This window comes from Quercus suber, unplaced genomic scaffold (assembly GCF_002906115.3).
Source record: "Quercus suber isolate HL8 unplaced genomic scaffold, Cork oak 2.0 scaffold_106, whole genome shotgun sequence".
Lineage (NCBI taxonomy): Eukaryota > Viridiplantae > Streptophyta > Magnoliopsida > Fagales > Fagaceae > Quercus > Quercus suber.
Window position 1 is genome coordinate 41,337 of NW_027069571.1, and position 18,684 is coordinate 60,020.

The following is an 18,684-nucleotide window of genomic DNA, read 5'->3' on the forward strand; positions in this document are numbered from 1 at the left end:
TTTTCTCGTTAATTAACTAGTTTAAATGTATTACATTAATTTTTTTTTTTGAGATCTAAATATATTACATTAACAACAAAAAAAAAATAAATTATAAATATACGTCAGTTTAGCCCGTAAAAGCAACAGAGCTCATAGCTCAACTCTCTCTCTTGCTCTTTCTCTCTCTCTCTCTCTCTCTCTCTCACAAATAGTACTGAATCTGAATTCATTTTCCGAGAAAACCTGATCGCCGGAAGTTCCGTACTGAGTCTCCGACGATCAATTGTATTGATTTTCCAGCAATGTATAACTCACGCGCTCAAACTCTCTTTCTGCTTCTACTTCTTCACATGGTGCTGCTAGCACCTCTGGCCTCTGCTCAGGGATCTAAATGGTCTACACTTAGCGGTGAATCTTCTTCTCTGTCTCTGTCTCTGTAGCTTTTTTGTTACTAATTTTTTAAACTATGTTTGGTTGCTGAGAAAGAAGTGAAGGGAAATGAAAATTTTGTATATATATATATATATAGATATATATTTTTTAATAATAAAAAGTGATCAAGTTAATAAAAGTTACTATAAATGAGTTTTTCACCTTTCCAGAGCCAAAGCAACACAAAATTTATTATTAAAAAATATATATCTATATATATATATATATACAAAATTTTCATTTCCCTTCACTTCTTTCTCAGCAACCAAACATAGTTTAAAAAATTAGTAACAAAAAAGCTACAGAGACAGAGACAGAGAAGAAGATTCACCGCTAAGTGTAGACCATTTAGATCCCTGAGCAGAGGCCAGAGGTGCTAGCAGCACCATGTGAAGAAGTAGAAGCAGAAAGAGAGTTTGAGCGCGTGAGTTATACATTGCTGGAAAATCAATACAATTGATCGTCGGAGACTCAGTACGGAACTTCCGGCGATCAGGTTTTCTCGGAAAATGAATTCAGATTCAGTACTATTTGTGAGAGAGAGAGAGAGAGAGAGAGAGAAAGAGCAAGAGAGAGAGTTGAGCTATGAGCTCTGTTGCTTTTACGGGCTAAACTGACGTATATTTATAATTTATTTTTTTTTTGTTGTTAATGTAATATATTTAGATCTCAAAAAAAAAAATTAATGTAATACATTTAAACTAGTTAATTAACGAGAAAATAATGGGGCTTTGGTAATGAATGAGAGGGACGGTGTAGTTAAATACGCGTACCCACGTTTGTGTCTTATGATCATATTATTGTTGTCAAACGTAAGCGGCTCGACTCAGCCGGTTTCTGTTACAACTAACTACTCTTTGTCCTAAGGAAGCCTGTGTAGACTAGTTACCATCAACTTTATCTTATATTTATGGTAGAGTTTACTGTAAATTGAATGAGCGAATCCATTATAAATATGAAAAAAAATGAGTATCATTCTTTGTATATTGAGAGTATCTAAGTATTACTCGTATTTATGATAGTTTAGTTGGAGATTTTTAGTATCATTATTTAAAATGATGTAAAAATTGTGGTTTAAAAAATATTGTGAAAACAAGTATTTATAGTATTCATAAAAAAAAATTGTATTTGGTACCATGTTTCAAATAACATGTTTCAGTATGTGAAAAAATATATTGTGTGTCTGGTATGTGTAGGTGTGTTTTTTAAAAGCTAACAATTACAGGACAATTTAATAATTTTTTTATTTGAAGAGAAAGAGAAGTCAGTTTATGTGTTGTCTAATCAATTAGGCCTCATTCCTTGAGTTTGTTTTATCTGAGCTATTATATAAAAATGGGAATGTTAACAAGCATCATGCGGTGCTTGTTAAGGTTAGACCAATGCAGGTCTTAATNTTTTTTTTTTTTTTTTTTTTTTTTTTTTTTTTTTTTTTTTTGTATTTTCTGTATTTCTAACCAGTAACTCAAGGAGTCTATTCTCGAACTAATAAGTTTGATGGCAATGGCTTCGCAATTCTCACTGTTCAAGATGTGGCTTCAACTAAGCCACCAGGTTTCTGGTTGAATGTTCAGGTAAATTAAAGATTATAATTCTGTCTTAAAATTTGATTGATCTCTCCTCTTCTTCTTGTTAAGGTGTTTCTCTAAACACGTAGGAGCTGGTTGCACAGCTATCATATTGACCAACCTTTTTGTTCTCATACTTGTGCAGCATGATCAATTCTTCACGCAACACAATTTGAGTATGAGAAGCTTTGTAATTTCTGTATCAAAATCTGTAATTGTTAATTATATTTCATCACCAGAGGTTGCTTTCCTAAAAAGTATTACGGCACGATTAAATCCAAAAACGACAAAACTGGTCTTCCGGTTTCTAGGACAAGATGAGACTGACCCTTCAACCAACCAGACTTATGGTTCTCTCTTAAAGAATCTTACATTTATCAAGACATTTGCCTCTGGAATTATGGTTCCCAAGTCTTACATATGGCCTGTAGATGCAAATAATTATTTACTACCTCATACGTCTGTTGTTTTGGATGCTCATAAAGAAGGGCTAGAGATTTTTGTATCAGATTTTTCGAATGATGTTCCATTTAGCTTCAATTATAGTTACGATCCCGTAACTGAGTTCTTGAATTACTTTGACAATGGCGACTTCTCTGTTGATGGTGTGCTGGCCGACTTCCCAATTACTCCATCAGAGGCTATAGGTAATTTTTTTTTTCCACCTTTTAAAGATGGTGTTCACCTAATTATCATGCATACCTAAAAACTTAGTGGTAATAGTTCAGTATAAAGTTTCTCTAGCTATTTTGAGTTATGTAAATTTTCATAAAATCTTAAGTTGTTCTGCCTACCTGAACCCTCTGACAGATGCATTAGATTTCTAATGATCAAATCAATAAAGCTTCTAATTCCAGTTTCCTTGGGTCTGTCTACCAGGACTCCTTGATAGATTTCTCCTTTGCTCATTGCTTGACCTAGTAGGACATTCAATGTGAACTGATTTACTCTTCATCCGTGCAATCATGTGAATATCAGTGTGCATCTCCAGATAACCTTGAACAACTTTCCTGCATTATTTTTCTAAATTCTTGCTATTTCTAGCTTCATACAGATGCATTCATGATTCATCCTACCACTTCATGAGAAGTTGAAGTTTATCAATATATACATTTTTTAATTTACTAAAAATCACCATGAATTTTGGAGACTTTTCAATTTCATTTCTAGTTCTGGGACTACCTTTAATACAGAGATCCTTGATCAGGTTATTATAGAAGTGAAACTGGATTTTGTTCTATTAGTACTTGCAAATGTTTTTGTGTGTCACAGGCCACAATTACATTTTAAGAACTGAAGGATTAAAATACCGTTGCTTTTAGTTGCATTTCATTTAACAGTAATGTCTTGATAATTTGGACATAATCAGTTAATTTTATCTATGATAGATTATTGCCTGCTTATTTCAATGATAATCTCTTCAAGATGCTGATTTCTCTTCTCACATTGCAGGTTGCTATGCTCATCTAGGTAAAAATGCTTCAGCACAAGGTATATAACTATTGCATATTGCTTCTAATAAAAGCTTTGATTCTTTTCAGCTTGTAACTGATCGATGAGCTTGTCTAACTGTATTTTTATGGCAACATTATTTTTTAGAATATTATTGTTGACCTTTTTCTTTTACCTTTTCGTTCTACAGCAAAGGCTTTGGTCATCTCTAAATATGGAGCAAGTGGAGATTACCCTGGTTGTACGGACTTAGCATATATGAAAGCTATTGCTGATCATGTAGATATACTTGACTGTCCAGTTCAATTGGCAAAGGATGGGACTCCATTTTGCTTAAGCTCAATAAATCTGATAGATAGCACAACAGTTGCTCAATCAATTTTCAGCAACCTTACAAAAAGCATTCCAGCTATCAAGTCTGGCAGTGGAATATTTACCTTTAGCCTGACATGGAGTCAGATTCAATCTTTGACACGTAAGTTGAATTTGGTTGTCATTTACATGTTCTGTGGTGCAAATGTAATATTTAGAATGTTATTTAAATTTTTTTTTGCCAAACACAGCTTTTGTTATTACTAATAAGAGAGAAACATCCTACCTAATTTCTTTCAAAATTATAACTGGAGGAAATGTTACTAACTTCTAATTATAACTATATTTTCATAAGTATTCTCATTAATTGGAGCATGACTATTTCTTGATTTTATTAGTGATTTGGGTCATCACATAGATCATGCAACTACGTGGTGCGTAAATGTAGTAAGCCACATGTCCAAACTTTCTATGTAAACTCTTTGAGAACTACTGGAGTGTTGAACCATACATCTATGTAGGAAATTCAGGGGTACAAGGAAGAGTCAGAAAGTACTTGTTATTGCCAATGACCTCTAGGCTTTAGTTCAAATGGCTTCTCTTGGTGTTTCTAATGGAGATGACTAAGTTCGAATCCTGCCCCTCCACCACTTCAAACATATAATTAAAAAAAGGAAGTAAATGTTACTACAACTTTACTTTAGGTTGATCTAGTCAACTTTAGTCTGAAAATGTAAATCTTTCACTTATACTTTTGGGATGTTGTAACATTTTGGAAAAGATTTTTGGACCTTAGAGAGGGAAAATAAATTGAGACATCCTAAATTCTTATGTGTTGAGAGGGCCCTTTCTCATGACAGTTCATCTGCTTTCCTTGTTCTATATCTTCTTGTGCATTTTGATTATGTTATTTGACTGGCATATGCTGTTCTGTTTTTGTGAATACAATGAATAGCAAAGTTACTCCTAGAATCATATTTAACATCCCTGCATTTTTTTTCTAAATTCCTGCAGCGTCCATAGCAAACCCCTATGCAGGCTACAGATTGTTCCGGAATCCAAAGTCCAAAAATGCTGGAAAATATCTAACATTGGCTGACTTTCTGACCTTGTCAAAGAAAGCTGGCTCTCTTACTGGTGTCTTGATCAGCATAGAGGTGAGTATTTGCTATGCCTGCATCTTTTTAGATACTAAGAAAACTTTACAAGAAAAGATATTTTAAACCAGAAATCCATGATTAGTAATTTATCAGAGATCATGCCTGTTACAGACTGAACATTTTTATTGGTGTAACGTGTTTTCTTTGTTCTATCAAATTTTTGGGGGTTAGGGAGAGGGGTTAGGTATGTCAGCAATGGTTTTCAGTTGTTTTCTTTCGAAATTCTCTTAGTCAATAATTTGTAGGTGTCCACTCTTGTATAGAGTGTGATCTGTCATGCTTGATGACTCTGCTTTAGGTTGACACTGACTGCCGTGCATTCCTTCTCAAAAGTTATGCTGGTGCCAATGCAGAAACCACTGTGTTTCATATTGGTCAAGAATGTTTGGATGTAGATTCTGCGTATTGCCAATTGAGACATGAAAATTCTTCTTACCCTGACTTGACTATTTATGTTGATGATGCCATTTCTTTATGTTCTGTTCCTTTCAGAATGCGGCCTACCTTGCAGGGGACGAGGAATTAGATGTAGTCCAGGCAGTGAAGGATGCATTGAGTAAAGCTGGTTATGATAATCAGGTAGCACTGAGAGTCATGATTCAGTCCACTAACAGCTCAGTTCTACAGCAATTCAAGGACAAAACGAATTATGAGCTTGTATACAAGGTTGATGAGAATATTCGTGATGCCGCAAACTCAGCCGTTGGGGATATTAAAAAGTTTGCTCATGCTGTGGTTGTCAGCAAGGCCTCTGTCTTTCCTGAAAATAATGCATTCCTTACTGCTGCTAGTGATACTGTATCGAAGTTACAATCATCTAAACTCCCTGTATATGTTGAAACCTTCAGCAATGAGTTTGTGTCTCAAGCATGGGACTTCTTCTCAGATGCAACTGTTGAGATCAACTCATATGTCATGGGAGCCAGTGTTGATGGTATCATCACTGACTACCCCAAGACAGCTGCCAGATACAAAAGTAAGTGGATACAGGATACTTTTATTGGTTCTCTTAATTTAAATGATGCAGAAACACATGTTAAACACTAAAACTAAGAATTGCATTGGCATTATTCTTAGGTTTCTAGAAGTTTTTGACACAACACTATAAAACTAGATTAATAGATTAACAACCTGGCCACCGTTTGCATGCTTATTAGAACATAAATGCTTTGTAATCACAGGTCTCAGTAACAAAATGCTGCTGGACAAAAATGTTAATACAATATTGCATCCAACAGACATTCATTTCATCTTGCCTCTTCTCATTTAAATCCTCCAGGAACTTTTTATAATCAATTGATTCAATTCTGTTTCCTATGAAGCATTTTGTTTCTCCCCTGGCATGGTCCTATAGAGCTGTTCAAGTTTGTCTCTAGTTACTGATACAATGACACGCTCCAATGTAATGCAGGGAGTCTATGTTTATTGGGCAAAAAAACACCTTCTTATATGACCCCTGTTGAAGCTGGGAGTCTCATGCAAGTCATTACTCCTGGGTACCTGCCACCAGCTGAGGCTCCGTACCCTGTCCTGACTGAGAGTGATGTGATGGAGCCACCTATACCACCTCTTTCAAAGACCCCGACAGCACCATCTTCCAGCCCAGGTGGTGTAAATACAACGAGTGCTCCACCTCCACGGAATGGGCAGTCTAAAATTGCTTCATGCTTCTTCCTTCCATATCTTGCAATGCTCCTTTCTGCTCTTTTTCTAGTTTGAAAATTGTAACATGATCACCCTTCTTTGCTGCATGGCAACAAGGTTCCAAATTTTTCCTAAACTGCAGTGAATTCTTTCTTCTTTTTTGAACATTGTAGGTATGTTCATTCTTCCCCTTGTAATTTGAGAATACAAATTCTTGAGAGGTAGATCCTAGATGTGATGATGGATTTATTCTGAGTATGCAATTTGTATTTCCGTTTTGTTGTAAAATATACACATAATTATTCTTTGGTGTGCATTGTGTATGACATAAGTAGTGGAGTTAATGACTGCATTAAGCAAATGCATGGAACTTCAGATTGTTCTCAACTGTTGGTCTGCTTCTAATTTTCATAGTGAGCAATCAACCGTCAAGGATTCACATTGCTTGGAAGGTTGCAAGTTGCAACATCTGGCTAATTGTTTAAGCACTTTCTTAGGCAAAGAGGAAGAGCGGGTAAAAATACAAGAAATGAAGCAATGGATGAATGTCCAAAAAGAAAAGAAAAGAAGAAATAATGGACGAATGAATAATTTCTCTTTCAATTGTTTTCACGCCATTGAAGCTGTAACTGTTCACACTTCTACTGAAATAATGGATGATTTGGCTGTAGCAGCGAGCCGTTAACGTATATATAAGCATCAATAAAATTAGTGTAAGCCTCGTTTGGTAAGAGCAAAAGCTAATTTGATCAGCGTGTAATGCCGAAATTAGTGTCAGTTGCATTAGCCAAGAGTCAAAAACACACCAAATCGTCAACTCACCAAAAATCAATATGCATTTAAGTTCAAAATTCAATTCCTAGACAAGGACCATAATTTCTCAGCTAATTTGATCATAATCTCTCATAGTTATGCCGAAATTATTGTCGGTAAAATTAGGTCAAAATCTGCCAAATTTAAAATTTAAAATTCAATTATATGAGGTCCATTGTGCGAATTCCAATTTCCAAATATTCTTTGATCAAATGACCAAATTGTAGGTTCTAGTTATTAGTTAGTTTAACCATTGACCAGTAAAGTCATTTGTCGGTGAATAAGGGATCTAGGATTCAAACTTCACACGTCTGAGAAATAAAGAACAATTATTATGGAACAATGCGGGATGAAATTGGTCCATGATCCCATTTGATCTTCCTCTGAATTGCAAGAGAGCGCTCTAAGCAACCCCGTTTGTGATAGCTTCAAGAAGCCAAGACAGACTGACTTGGGTGGGGGCAAAGCATGGAGAATTTGATCTTAAAAGTGCTTACAGGCTTGCAGCGGAGCTGGGCCCCCCTGAGCCTTTCCAGGGAAATTGGGTATGGGATCTAAAAATCCTTCCTAGGTTCAGACCTTCCTACGGAAATGTTGCCATAACAGCATTGGAGTTAGAGAGCGATTAGCATCAAGAGGCAGGTGTTCCTTGTCCATTGTGTCAGGCTGGTGTAGGAACGACTTCCCATGCCCTTTGAGATTGCCCCGCCATCAAGGCCACCTGATTCCAACTGGGAATATCTGCAAATAATGGCCCCTTCTTCACGCAAAACCTCCCCATGTGGCTGTCAATAATTGTGCTATTGACAAGGCAAATTCTCGGTTCCCAATTCCATGGAAAATTGTGTTTCCATTTACCGTTTGGACCATCTGGAACAATAGGAATCAGGTGGTTTTCAAGAACAAAAGAATCAATCCCATGCTAGCTAAAGAGGTAGTACATAGAGCTTTGGAGTTCTTCTATTGTGCTTATTTCCAAAAAATCTCCATCTCAACTCGTTGTTAAGCAGATTCGATGGGAAAGACCGAGCCATGGATGGGTTAAGTTGAACACTGAGGGATCCTCTCTTGGGAATCCCAGACCAGCGGGAGGTGGGGGGAGTCATTCGTGATGAAGAGGGCGCCTGGATTGTGGGATTTGCGAGAAATATAGGAATTACATCCAGCTACTTAGCCGAATTATGGGCATCACAGGATGGGCTTGTACTCTGCGTAAATAGAAATTTTAATGCTGTTGAAGTAGAGTTAGATGCTTAAAGCTATTATTGATGTTTTGTCCTCTTCAAACTGCACAAACAATTTGGTTTCTCCTCTGGTGAATGACTGCAGGCTACTGGCTACTCAAATTCACCAAATCCGTTTTAAGCATTGCTTTCGAGAAGCAAATAGAAGTGCAGATAGGCTGGCCAGGATGGGAGCTGTGCAAGAGAGTCAGTTTAATCTCTTTTTGTGTTCACCTGTGGACGTAGTTAGTACTTTTATTGCTGAGTTTAATGGCTTGTATTTAAGCAGGAAGTGTCCTGACTCTGCTGTGACTATATTTGTTCCTTAGTTTTTGTAAATGCAATCCTTATTTTACCCAAAAAAAAAAAGGCTATAGGTTTGAAATAATGTCGTTGTTATAAAAAAAAAAAAAAAAAAAAAAAAAAAGGCTATAGGTTTGAAAAAATGTCGTTATAAAAAAAAAAAGGACCAATTCATAGAATCTCAAATGCTCCTATATTTGAAGGTTTCAACTTTGAACTCTACATGTAATGCATGCAGTATGTCAAGACCTGTTATGAGAAGTATAGAAACTAGAAACACGTCTTGAATGTAGCCTCATAATTAGCAATGTGTCAAGGCTTGTTATTGTAGGTCCATACTCCATATAAGAACCATAGGATTTTCATTTCTCTCTCTTCCATTTTTAATTTACATACCATTTGTGCATTGCTGCTTATCAAGGACCTTTAAAGTTTGAGACATATTGTCCTCACATTAGGATGAACCTTAAGCCACTTCCTTAAAAGACCCTAATCATTCATTGGGTTCTATTGTACACATGGCATTATGGTATTTGAGTGGGATAACCACTGAACATTGTTGAGGTGATCCTTCAAATGAACTAAATAAAATTTTCTGATTTTAGAGTCCGTTTAGGACATTACACAAAGTTACAACAAATTCACAATTCTCCTAAATTAACCTATCAATTCACATATGAGCTATTAATAAAAATAGAAATCTAAATGACATATTGTGGTGGGCTTGTGTGGTGGTAGGCTAATTTAAGAATATTGTTGTAAAATTGTTGTGAAGTTTTGTTGTGTGCCTAATTTTATTGTGAATTTTATTCTATTTTATCTAATAAAATTCATTATTAAAGCAGGGAAACCTCTCCTCCTCAAATGTCAGTCTGGATGGAAGAAGTACCACTAGATCTTCTATCTGTATTTCAGGTTAATTTCAATAGCCTACCTTAATAATATGTACTGAACTTTTTCTTTAAAAAAAAAAAAAAAACAGAGAAACAATAACAATAAAGTGGTAGTAGTTGAAAGCATGGGTTTAATATAAAAAATGCATTGTGTTTACCTGATACATTCCTAAATTAGACTATCACTTCACACATGAGCCATTAAAAAAAAAATTAAATTAAATTGCAGATTATAGTGGGCTCATGTGTAAGTTGATAGGCTAATTTAGAAATATTGTTATAGTTTTGTTTTGTCCTTAACTTTATTGTTTATTTTATTCCATTTTTATCTATGAAAATTCATTATAAAACGGAGAAACCCTATTGTAAAGTATTGGGTGGAAGAGTCCTTGTTCTGAAGTTTTGTAGTGTATCTATTGTCTAGTTTTTTACTCAATAAAATTCTATTATCATTTTATTTAAAAGAGAGAGAGAGAGAGAGAGAGAGAAAGAAAGAAAGAAAGAAAGAAAGAAGTTAGTACTAGTGGAAAACATGGGTTCAATATCAGTTTTTCGTTGTGTTTACTTGGTGTTCTTATTAGCATTCATTTCTGAAGTTGGGTTCGGAAAAAATGGTTTTTAATGTGATGAATGATGGTGCTATTGCAGATGGAAATACTGATAACAGTAAGGTATGTTTTGCTCAATAAAATTATGATAACCATGAATCTTTTCTTGGATGAGTAGCATTAAAGCATTTTTAAAAAGCTATGTAATGGTTTTATAATTTTTGTGTGTGTGTGTCTTTGTAGGTTTTTGAAAATGTATTTATCAAAGCTTGAAAATGTATTTATCAAAGCTTGTCAATCTGAAGGAAGGAATCTTATGTTGATCCCACGAGGAACATATATGCTGGGGCCTATAGTGTTGAAAGGACCATGCAAGGGTCAAGTGGAAATTCAGATCATAGGGACCCTAAAAGCTCTTACAAACAAAGTATCTACAATTAATGTTAACCATTGGATTACCTTTCAATACATAGACCGGTTGGTACTCAGGGGTGGTGGGAAATTGGATGGCCAAGGTGCCTCTGCCTGGGATGACAATTATTGCAGTAAAAATCCAAATTGCAAAGCTCTTCCCATTGTAAGTTATTATTTCAACAAATACATCTTAAATTGGGCTAAAAAATGGAGTAGCCCATGATCATGTTCTTGGGCCTTTTGTTATGTGTCATTCTTAGTTTTCGTTTTTACTATGCTTCCATCCTTCAGATTATGTTCACAATTCCGTAAATAAAGTTATATAACTTCACAATTCTATAATCTATTTTTTCCCTTGTACTTAGATTATGTTCCTTAAAAATAAATATAAAAAAAAATTCTTTCCTCTTCAATTATAAAATTTTACAATTTAATTTCTTTCTTATTATCTCCAATATGTTTTGAGGTTGTGTCACCCCCCACTCTTTCTTTTAAAAAAAGAAGTTGACTTATTTAGTATATTTATTTTTAGGTGTATCTTTGATGTATTAACTTGCTGGGAACATTTTTTATTTACAACTAATAAACTTATTAAATCGATTCCCATTTTTAAAAATAAGTTAAATAAACCACGTAATTTAATTTGAACACTTTTTAAATTGTAATTATGTTTGAAATGCATATTATTCACATTGTGTGTTTTCCTTATGCTTTTCAGTCATTAAGATTTGATTTCGTCACCAATTCAAGGATTGCTCACCTAACTTCAATCAATAGCAAGAATGCCCACGTGAATGTTTTTGCGTGCAAAGATATGAAATTTGATCAAATCCATATAATAGCACCCAAAGATAGCCCCAATACTGATGGGATACACATTGGTTCATCCAATAATATTCAAATATTGGATTCAACAATTGCCACTGGAGATGATTGTGTATCAATGAGTCCTGGTTCTAAAAACATAAACATTAGGAACGTAACGTGTGGCCCGGGTCATGGAATCAGTGTTGGAAGCCTTGGTGGGGGACCTAATGAAGAAGATGTTAGTGGATTAACAGTTACTAATTGCACTTTCATTGGCACTCAAAATGGTTTGAGGGTCAAAACATGGGCTAGGTCTTATGCAAGCAATGTTTTCAATCTTATCTTTGAAGACATCATCATGGATAATGTCAACAACCCCATCATCATTGATCAACAATATTGCCCATCTCGCAATTGTGAAAAGGTACAAATCTCTTGTTCAAATATTGTGATGTGTGCTTGTTCTTGATTAAAATATATGTTGTACAATACTTAATTTACCATATTGGTGATTTTTTTTTTGTCTACAGGGTGACTCCCAAGTTCAAATTCGAGATGTTAAGTACAGAAACATTAGAGGCACCTCTAGCTCAAAAGTTGCAGTTGCTTTTGAATGTAGCAAAGGAAAACCTTGTGAGAATATTGAGCTCAACAACATTAACCTAACTTACCATGGTGCTGAAGGAGTTGTGGCATCCTCATGTTCTAATGCCAAAGGAATTGCTAATGGTCAACAACAACCCGGATCTTGCATATAGCACTCCTGTTTGCATCTTCTTTCCTGAAATGAAGACAATTCAAGTTAAATAATCCTATATTTAACCTATGTTCTTGGCAGTATATATTGTGTTTTACTTGATATTAATGCTTATCTACAAGAAATGTTGTAAGCTGTGATGTACTCCACTTCGTATTTGTAAATTGTAATTGACTTTGAAATTTGATTCTAAAAAAATAAAAAGTTCCTTTGAATGCTATATAGCCAATTTAAGAGGATGGTATGAAGAAAAAGAAGATTGATAAGAGAAAGTGAACGTTTTGGTTTTTTACTATTTTGTTTCAAATTGTTGCAGTGAGTTTTGTTTTCATATTTAAATGAACGAAAACACTATTTTGATTTTAACAAATGATCATTTAATTTTTATATTATTTAAAATATTTTTATATTATTTTGATAATGATACGAAATAAATAAAATAATGTATTTGAGCATATAAAAAAAAAATCCCATTAAGGTTCCGCTTGGGAGGAGGGAATGGAACGGAGTGGAAATGAATAAAAAGAATAATTTTAGAATATTCTTCTCCTCTCTTGTTTAGGAGTTTTAATGGAGAGAATAGAAAATCTATTCTCTTGTTTGTGAGTTTAAGTGGGAGGGAATACTCATTCATTTTTATTATCTTAAAACCTCAAATTTTTCATTCCTCCTAAAATTGGGAGGAATGAGAGGGAATGAAATTAGATTTAATAATTTTTTTACTAAAACTCTCAAAATACTCAACCCTTTAATACGCCCAACTCGCCTAATCCACTTCGCTTTGCACCGTCTTGCTTAGATATGATATTAAATAGTAATTCAAAATGAATTTTCATTCAAATCAATCAAGAAAGAGATTGCATTTAGAAAAGAATTTTTCTATTTTTAAAAATGGACATTAAAGAAAAAAAAGTAATTATAGTCTTTATTATATTATAATCAACCATTCAACATAATCACTAATAAAGTACATGAGTATATTACTATCCTCTAGGATTAATAAACTATTTTATACGGGGTACCTATGTTGTTTTATTCCCTTTATTTTATATAATGATTAATAATACTGTATATAACTCAAGCCAAAAAATTAATACTCCGTAATATTTTAAATATGAAACAATTAGACACGTCACATATGAACTAAATTAGTCAACAAAATTTGAATTTTGAAAATGTATATAATGTCTGACTTTGTTATGGAAGTGTGAGAATTGTGATGGGTAAGAATAAATTGGGGTAGTTAGGAGTAGACATATCACTATAATAAATATGCATTAAATTATTTAACATAATTTGAGTTTTGAAATGCATGTTAAGTCTTACTTTGTTATTATTGTTACTTAAATTAAAATGGAAGGTTAGTAATAGTAGTTGAAAATTGCCATGGGTTATTTTTTATTTTTTATTTTTTGGAGAAGAAGCCATGGGTAATTAGTGGAGAGTAGACATAGCACAATGATAAATATAAATATGCATCAAATTAGTCAAATATAATTTGAATTTTAAAATGTATATTAAATCCTACTTTGTAATTACTGAAATTGAAATGGAAGTTGAGTAATAGTGGCCTAAACTTGTCATGGGTTTCAATACATTAGGGTAATTAGTGGAGATTATTAGGTGTATCATCAGCACAAACCTCATGCCAGTTGACTCTTCTTGAACAAAAAGTAAACCAAAAACAACTCATAAAATATTCGGTTGGAAAAGGTTGGTAAACCAGCTTCATGAAAAAATATATATATTTTTTGTTTCCGTTGAATTTCTGTTTTTGTTTATTAATTTTAGTTTCCCTGTAATATTCTCTCTCCAAAAAAAAAAAAAAACAAAAATGGCGTTAAAAAAAAAAAATATATATATATATATATTTATTTAAGAGATTAAATTCTATAAGGACGTGGTGTAAAACCCATGTTTTACCCTCCAATCTCAACATGCCACATCATCTTATCACATATTTAAGAATAAATACAATCACACTCAATCAATTCTAATACCCATATATAAATCCAACCAAATTGGAAATCTATCGAAATGTTATTAGGTGTGACAGGATGTATTGAATTTTAATAAATTTTAAGTAAAATGCTAATGTGGCAATCACTTATTTGATGGTGTAAACATAAGTTTTACACCCATCCTTATAGAATTTAATCTCATTATTTAATCCTTCTTGTTTTAAATAACAAATACTTTTTAGAACTTACCCAAAAAAAAAAAAAATTTTTAGAAATATGTCTACTTATAGTATTTGTAAATTAAAAAGAAAATGATTCTTTAACAAAAAATTAAAATTAATTTTTTTTGAATTTTAATATTTCAACAACTATTTTGATTAAAACACTAACTTCTCACTTAAAAAAAAATACTTAACTAATTACCTCATTAATTTATTTATTATTCATCATTCTAATATTAAAATACCCCTACACTGTTTTTATTTTAAATTTTTAACGCATAGAAATTGGAAAGTCTCAAAATTACATCATTTAAATTTATCCTAATCTTTGAAGGAGAAGATGATAAAAGTTATCCTCCTCCTTAATACCTTTCTTCTCTTGTTCATCAGAAAACTCTCTCCCAACCTTATTAAGTTAAACAAAAAATCATCCACATAATTTCTAACCCATCAATTATAGCTGAATTATTAGGGCCGATCATGCATCTGGCCTAAAGTACTTTTATTGAGTGGATTTTAATTCCTAATTCTTTGATTTGAATTAATATGGTCCAAAATAGAAAATGAAAAAAAAAAAACTGCGGGTATAATACCCTAAGGGGCATAACATAAATTTACAACAATTCAAAATTAAACTATCACCTCACACATGGACCATTAACCAAAAAAAAAAAAAAAAAAACTAACTTTATCTTTGGATGGAAGGAGATAAAGGGAGGGAAAAGAAGAGGAGAATAAAAGACGATTAAAACTAAATTTTAGTACACTCCAGCCACTTTCCCCTTTGTTCTCCTATCCTTCCCCTTCATTTCTCTTCATTCTAAAAATAGCACACATTGTAGATTTGTGGTGGGCTCAAGTGTGAGAAGATAGGATAATTTAGGAATATTGCTGAAAAATTATTGTGCATTCTTTATTGTTAATTTTATTCCATTTTTATCTACAAAAAGTCATTATAAATACTGAAAAACCATAACAATCAAATAGCAGTAGTAGTAGCAAAAGTTAAAAAATATGGGTTCAATATCAGTTATTCGTTGTGTTTACCTAATGTTCTTATTAGCATGCATTTCTGAAGTTGGGTTAGGAAATACAGTTTTTAATGTGATGGAAGATGGTGCTATTGCCGATGGAAAATCTGATAACAGTAAGGTAATTTTTGATCAAGAGAATTAGGTTAATGTTGAATCTTTTCTTAGGTCAGCAGCATTGAAGTATATTAACAGAGCAATGTAATTGTTTTATAATTTTGTTATTGTGTGTGTTTGTCTTTGTAGGTTTTTGAAAATGCATTTAACAAAGCTTGCCAATCTGAAGGAAAAAATATTGTATTAATCCCACAAGGAACATATATGTTGCGGCCTATAGTGTTGGAAGGCCCATGCAAGGGCCAAGTGGAATTTCAAATCATAGGGACCCTACAAGCTCCTACAGATAAAGCATCTACAATTAATGTTGACCATTGGATCACCTTCCAATATATAGACCAGTTGATACTCGGGGGTGGCGGAAAATTGGATGGCCAAGGTCCCTCTGCTTGGGATGACAATACTTGCAGTAAAGATCCAAACTGCAAATCTCTTCCCATTGTAAGTTCTTGTTTCAATCCTTCTTAAATTGGGCTAAAAAATGGTGTTGCCCATAATCACGTGTTTTGTCTTGAATCATTCATTTTTGCATCCTTTGGTTCTTTTCATCCAGTAGACTTTTCTATAGGTCATATAGTTTCACATTTCCATAATCTATTTTTTTTCCTTGTACTTAGAAAATGTTCGTTTTAAAAAATGATTTCATTTTCTATCCTCATTAGAAAAATTTTAAATCTAATTTCTTTCTTTACTATCTAATGTTTTGTGGTTGTGTTACCCCTTTTTAAAATAATAATAATTATTATAATTATAAAGATATTTACTTATTTAGTTTATTAAGCTATTAGGTACGTTTTATTTACTTATTATAACAATTCCCTTATGTTATATATATATATATATATAATAGGTCAAATAAACCACAAAATTTAATCAAAACACTTTAAATTGTAATTGTGTTTGAGATGCATATTATTCACGTTGTGGTTTTCTTTTATGCCTTCCAGTCGTTGAGATTTGATTTTGTCACCAATTCAAAGATTACTAGCCTAACTTCAATCAACAGCAAGAGTGCCCACATAAACATTTTTGGATCCAAAGGTATAGAATTTCATTACATACATATAATAGCACCTGAAGATAGCCCCAATACCGATGGAATACACATTGGTTCATCTAGCAATATTGAAATCACGGATTCGACAATAGCCACCGGAGATGATTGTGTATCAATGAGTCCTGGTTCTAAAAACATAAACATTAGGAACGTAATATGTGGCCCAGGTCATGGAACTAGTGTTGGAAGCCTTGGTGGGGGACCTAATGAAGAAGATGTTAGTGGATTAACAGTGACTAATTGCACCTTCATTGGCACTCAAAATGGCTTGAGGGTCAAAACATGGGCTAAACCTTATCCAGGCAATGTTTTCAACCTTACATTTGAAGACATCATCATGGAGAATGTCAACAACCCCATCATCATTGATCAACAATATTGCCCATCTCGCAAATGTGAAAAGGTACCAAGCTCTTTTTCAAATGATTTTACATATGCTTGTTCCTTTTGCATAGGTTTTTGGTTTGAGTGACTATTTTCTTGATTAAATCATATGTTATACAAAACTTCTTTTACCATGTTGGTGATCTTTTTTATCTACAGGGTGACTCCCAAGTTCAGATTCACGATGTTAAGTACAGAAACATTAGGGGCACCTCTAGTTCAAAACTTGCAGTTGCTTTTGATTGTAGCAAAAGCAAACCTTGTGAGAAGATTGAGCTCAACGAGATTAACCTAATTTACCATGGTGTTGAAGGACCTGTGGCATCCTCATGTGTCAATGCCAAAGGTATTGCTAATGGTTTACAACAACCCCAATCTTGCATATAGCACTCCTAGTTGCAGCACCTTGCTTGAAATCAAGATAAATTGAAGATGAATAATCTAGCACTCTTAACCTACATTCTTCGGACAGTATATTGTTTTGTACTTGATTTGAATGCTTACCTACAAGAAATGTTGTACAGTTGTAGGCGGTGTATTCCACTTCGTATTTGTAAATTGTCAGTTGTTTTGAAATTTGATTCTAAAAGAAAGTGCCCTTGAAATTTTAAGGTGATGTGTCCATTCTTTGTATAATGTGGACTGCGGAGTAAATAAGTAGCTTTATTTGCATGTAATAATATCTTATAGGAAAATGGCACTAATCTCTCCTAAAGGTTTCTATAACTTCACTCTTATTCTTTTAATTCTTTGGATAATGTGGTGTAAATAATATTTTTATTTTATTTATTTATTTTTTTTGTGGGGTGGTTTCTGAGTTAGTGTTACACTTCTAATTAAAGGGCAAAACTTCCAGGTGTTTTGAAGGGGAATGATTATGCTGTGTTTTATTACTTTATGTGCCTAAAAACATCAACCACTTATAAATTACTAAGAATCCGCTCTCTAGTGGGATTTAGTATGTTTTCACAACATTAACTCCTCACTTAAAAAGACTTAGGGTAAATTTGATAGATTGTAATAGACATTATAATATAATAATTATTCTTTTGATTTAGCTATTTAGTAATGTGGGGCCCGTGGGCCTGATAGTCTCAGCCCATCGTGTAGTAGGCCCAAGGCCGATGCCGAGGAAGACTGACCATCTAAGGCTAAGTTGGGGAAAGCCTCTTTTTTGACCCACGCCGAGGACCTCTTCGTCCTCAGCATATTAAGGATAATTTTAGGAAGGGACAAGCCCAGAGCAAGCTGTCACATTCACACTTAATGCATTCACCTAACCCCTCTGGCCGCATTAATGGGGATATAACCCCTTAGCAGGGCAACGTTGATCAGAGTGAACCACTTGAGTACTGATAAAGCCTCTGATGGGACGGACGGCCAGAAGAAAAGCGAATGGATGATTAACAGATGGAAGAAGGAAATAGAAAGATAGAGACTATATAAGAAAATCAAGTAAAGTAAAATAGAAGGGGGGGGGGGGGGTTTAGAAGGAGAAGAACAAAAATAAAAGCTTCTATAAATACAGATATACCCAATACATCAAAACTCATTGCCATAGATAAAGAAAAACTGTTTCAACATATAAAAAAAAAAAAAAAAAGC

At 33.6% G+C, this 18,684-nt stretch overlaps 3 protein-coding genes across 3 annotated transcripts; all 3 read left to right on the plus strand.

Annotated features, from left to right (window-relative positions):
• Positions 1-206: 206 nt before the first annotated feature.
• LOC136061515 (glycerophosphodiester phosphodiesterase GDPDL3-like) lies at positions 207-6,937 on the plus strand (the record flags this gene model as incomplete). Its single annotated transcript, XM_065775156.1, has 9 exons — positions 207-418; positions 1,332-1,339; positions 1,876-1,988; positions 2,128-2,629; positions 3,435-3,473; positions 3,625-3,909; positions 4,761-4,903; positions 5,399-5,882; positions 6,318-6,937. Coding segments are annotated over 9 exons (2,094 nt in total), but the record flags the coding sequence as incomplete, so codon positions are not given.
• Positions 6,894-12,438, plus strand: LOC136068247 (exopolygalacturonase-like). The gene is made up of 8 exons (XM_065775157.1): positions 6,894-7,230; positions 8,445-8,607; positions 8,693-8,863; positions 9,735-9,804; positions 10,431-10,453; positions 10,574-10,907; positions 11,463-11,975; positions 12,082-12,438. Exons 1-8 carry the CDS (start codon positions 6,894-6,896, stop codon positions 12,307-12,309), a joined length of 1,839 nt encoding a protein of 612 aa, XP_065631229.1. The 3' UTR covers positions 12,310-12,438.
• A 3,027-nt stretch (positions 12,439-15,465) lies between these two features.
• On the plus strand, positions 15,466-17,872 carry LOC136068242 (exopolygalacturonase-like). The gene is made up of 4 exons (XM_065775152.1): positions 15,466-15,642; positions 15,768-16,079; positions 16,586-17,098; positions 17,239-17,872. The coding sequence occupies exons 1-4, from the start codon at positions 15,505-15,507 to the stop codon at positions 17,464-17,466; spliced, it is 1,191 nt and encodes a 396-aa protein (XP_065631224.1). The 5' UTR covers positions 15,466-15,504; the 3' UTR covers positions 17,467-17,872.
• Positions 17,873-18,684: the final 812 nt, after the last annotated feature.

Bases quoted from the DNA above. Each gene is read 5' to 3' on its own strand.
- LOC136068247 (XM_065775157.1), top strand. From the start codon at position 6,894: ATGACTGCATTAAGCAAATGCATGGAACTTCAGATTGTTCTCAACTGT. The intron at 9,805-10,430 runs GTTAATTTCAAT...GTGCTATTGCAG, and splicing joins ATCTTCTATCTGTATTTCAG to ATGGAAATACTGATAACAGT. The intron at 10,908-11,462 runs GTAAGTTATTAT...TATGCTTTTCAG, and splicing joins ATTGCAAAGCTCTTCCCATT to TCATTAAGATTTGATTTCGT.
- LOC136068242 (XM_065775152.1), top strand. From the start codon at position 15,505: ATGGGTTCAATATCAGTTATTCGTTGTGTTTACCTAATGTTCTTATTA. The intron at 15,643-15,767 runs GTAATTTTTGAT...TTGTCTTTGTAG, and splicing joins GAAAATCTGATAACAGTAAG to GTTTTTGAAAATGCATTTAA. The intron at 17,099-17,238 runs GTACCAAGCTCT...TTTTATCTACAG, and splicing joins CATCTCGCAAATGTGAAAAG to GGTGACTCCCAAGTTCAGAT.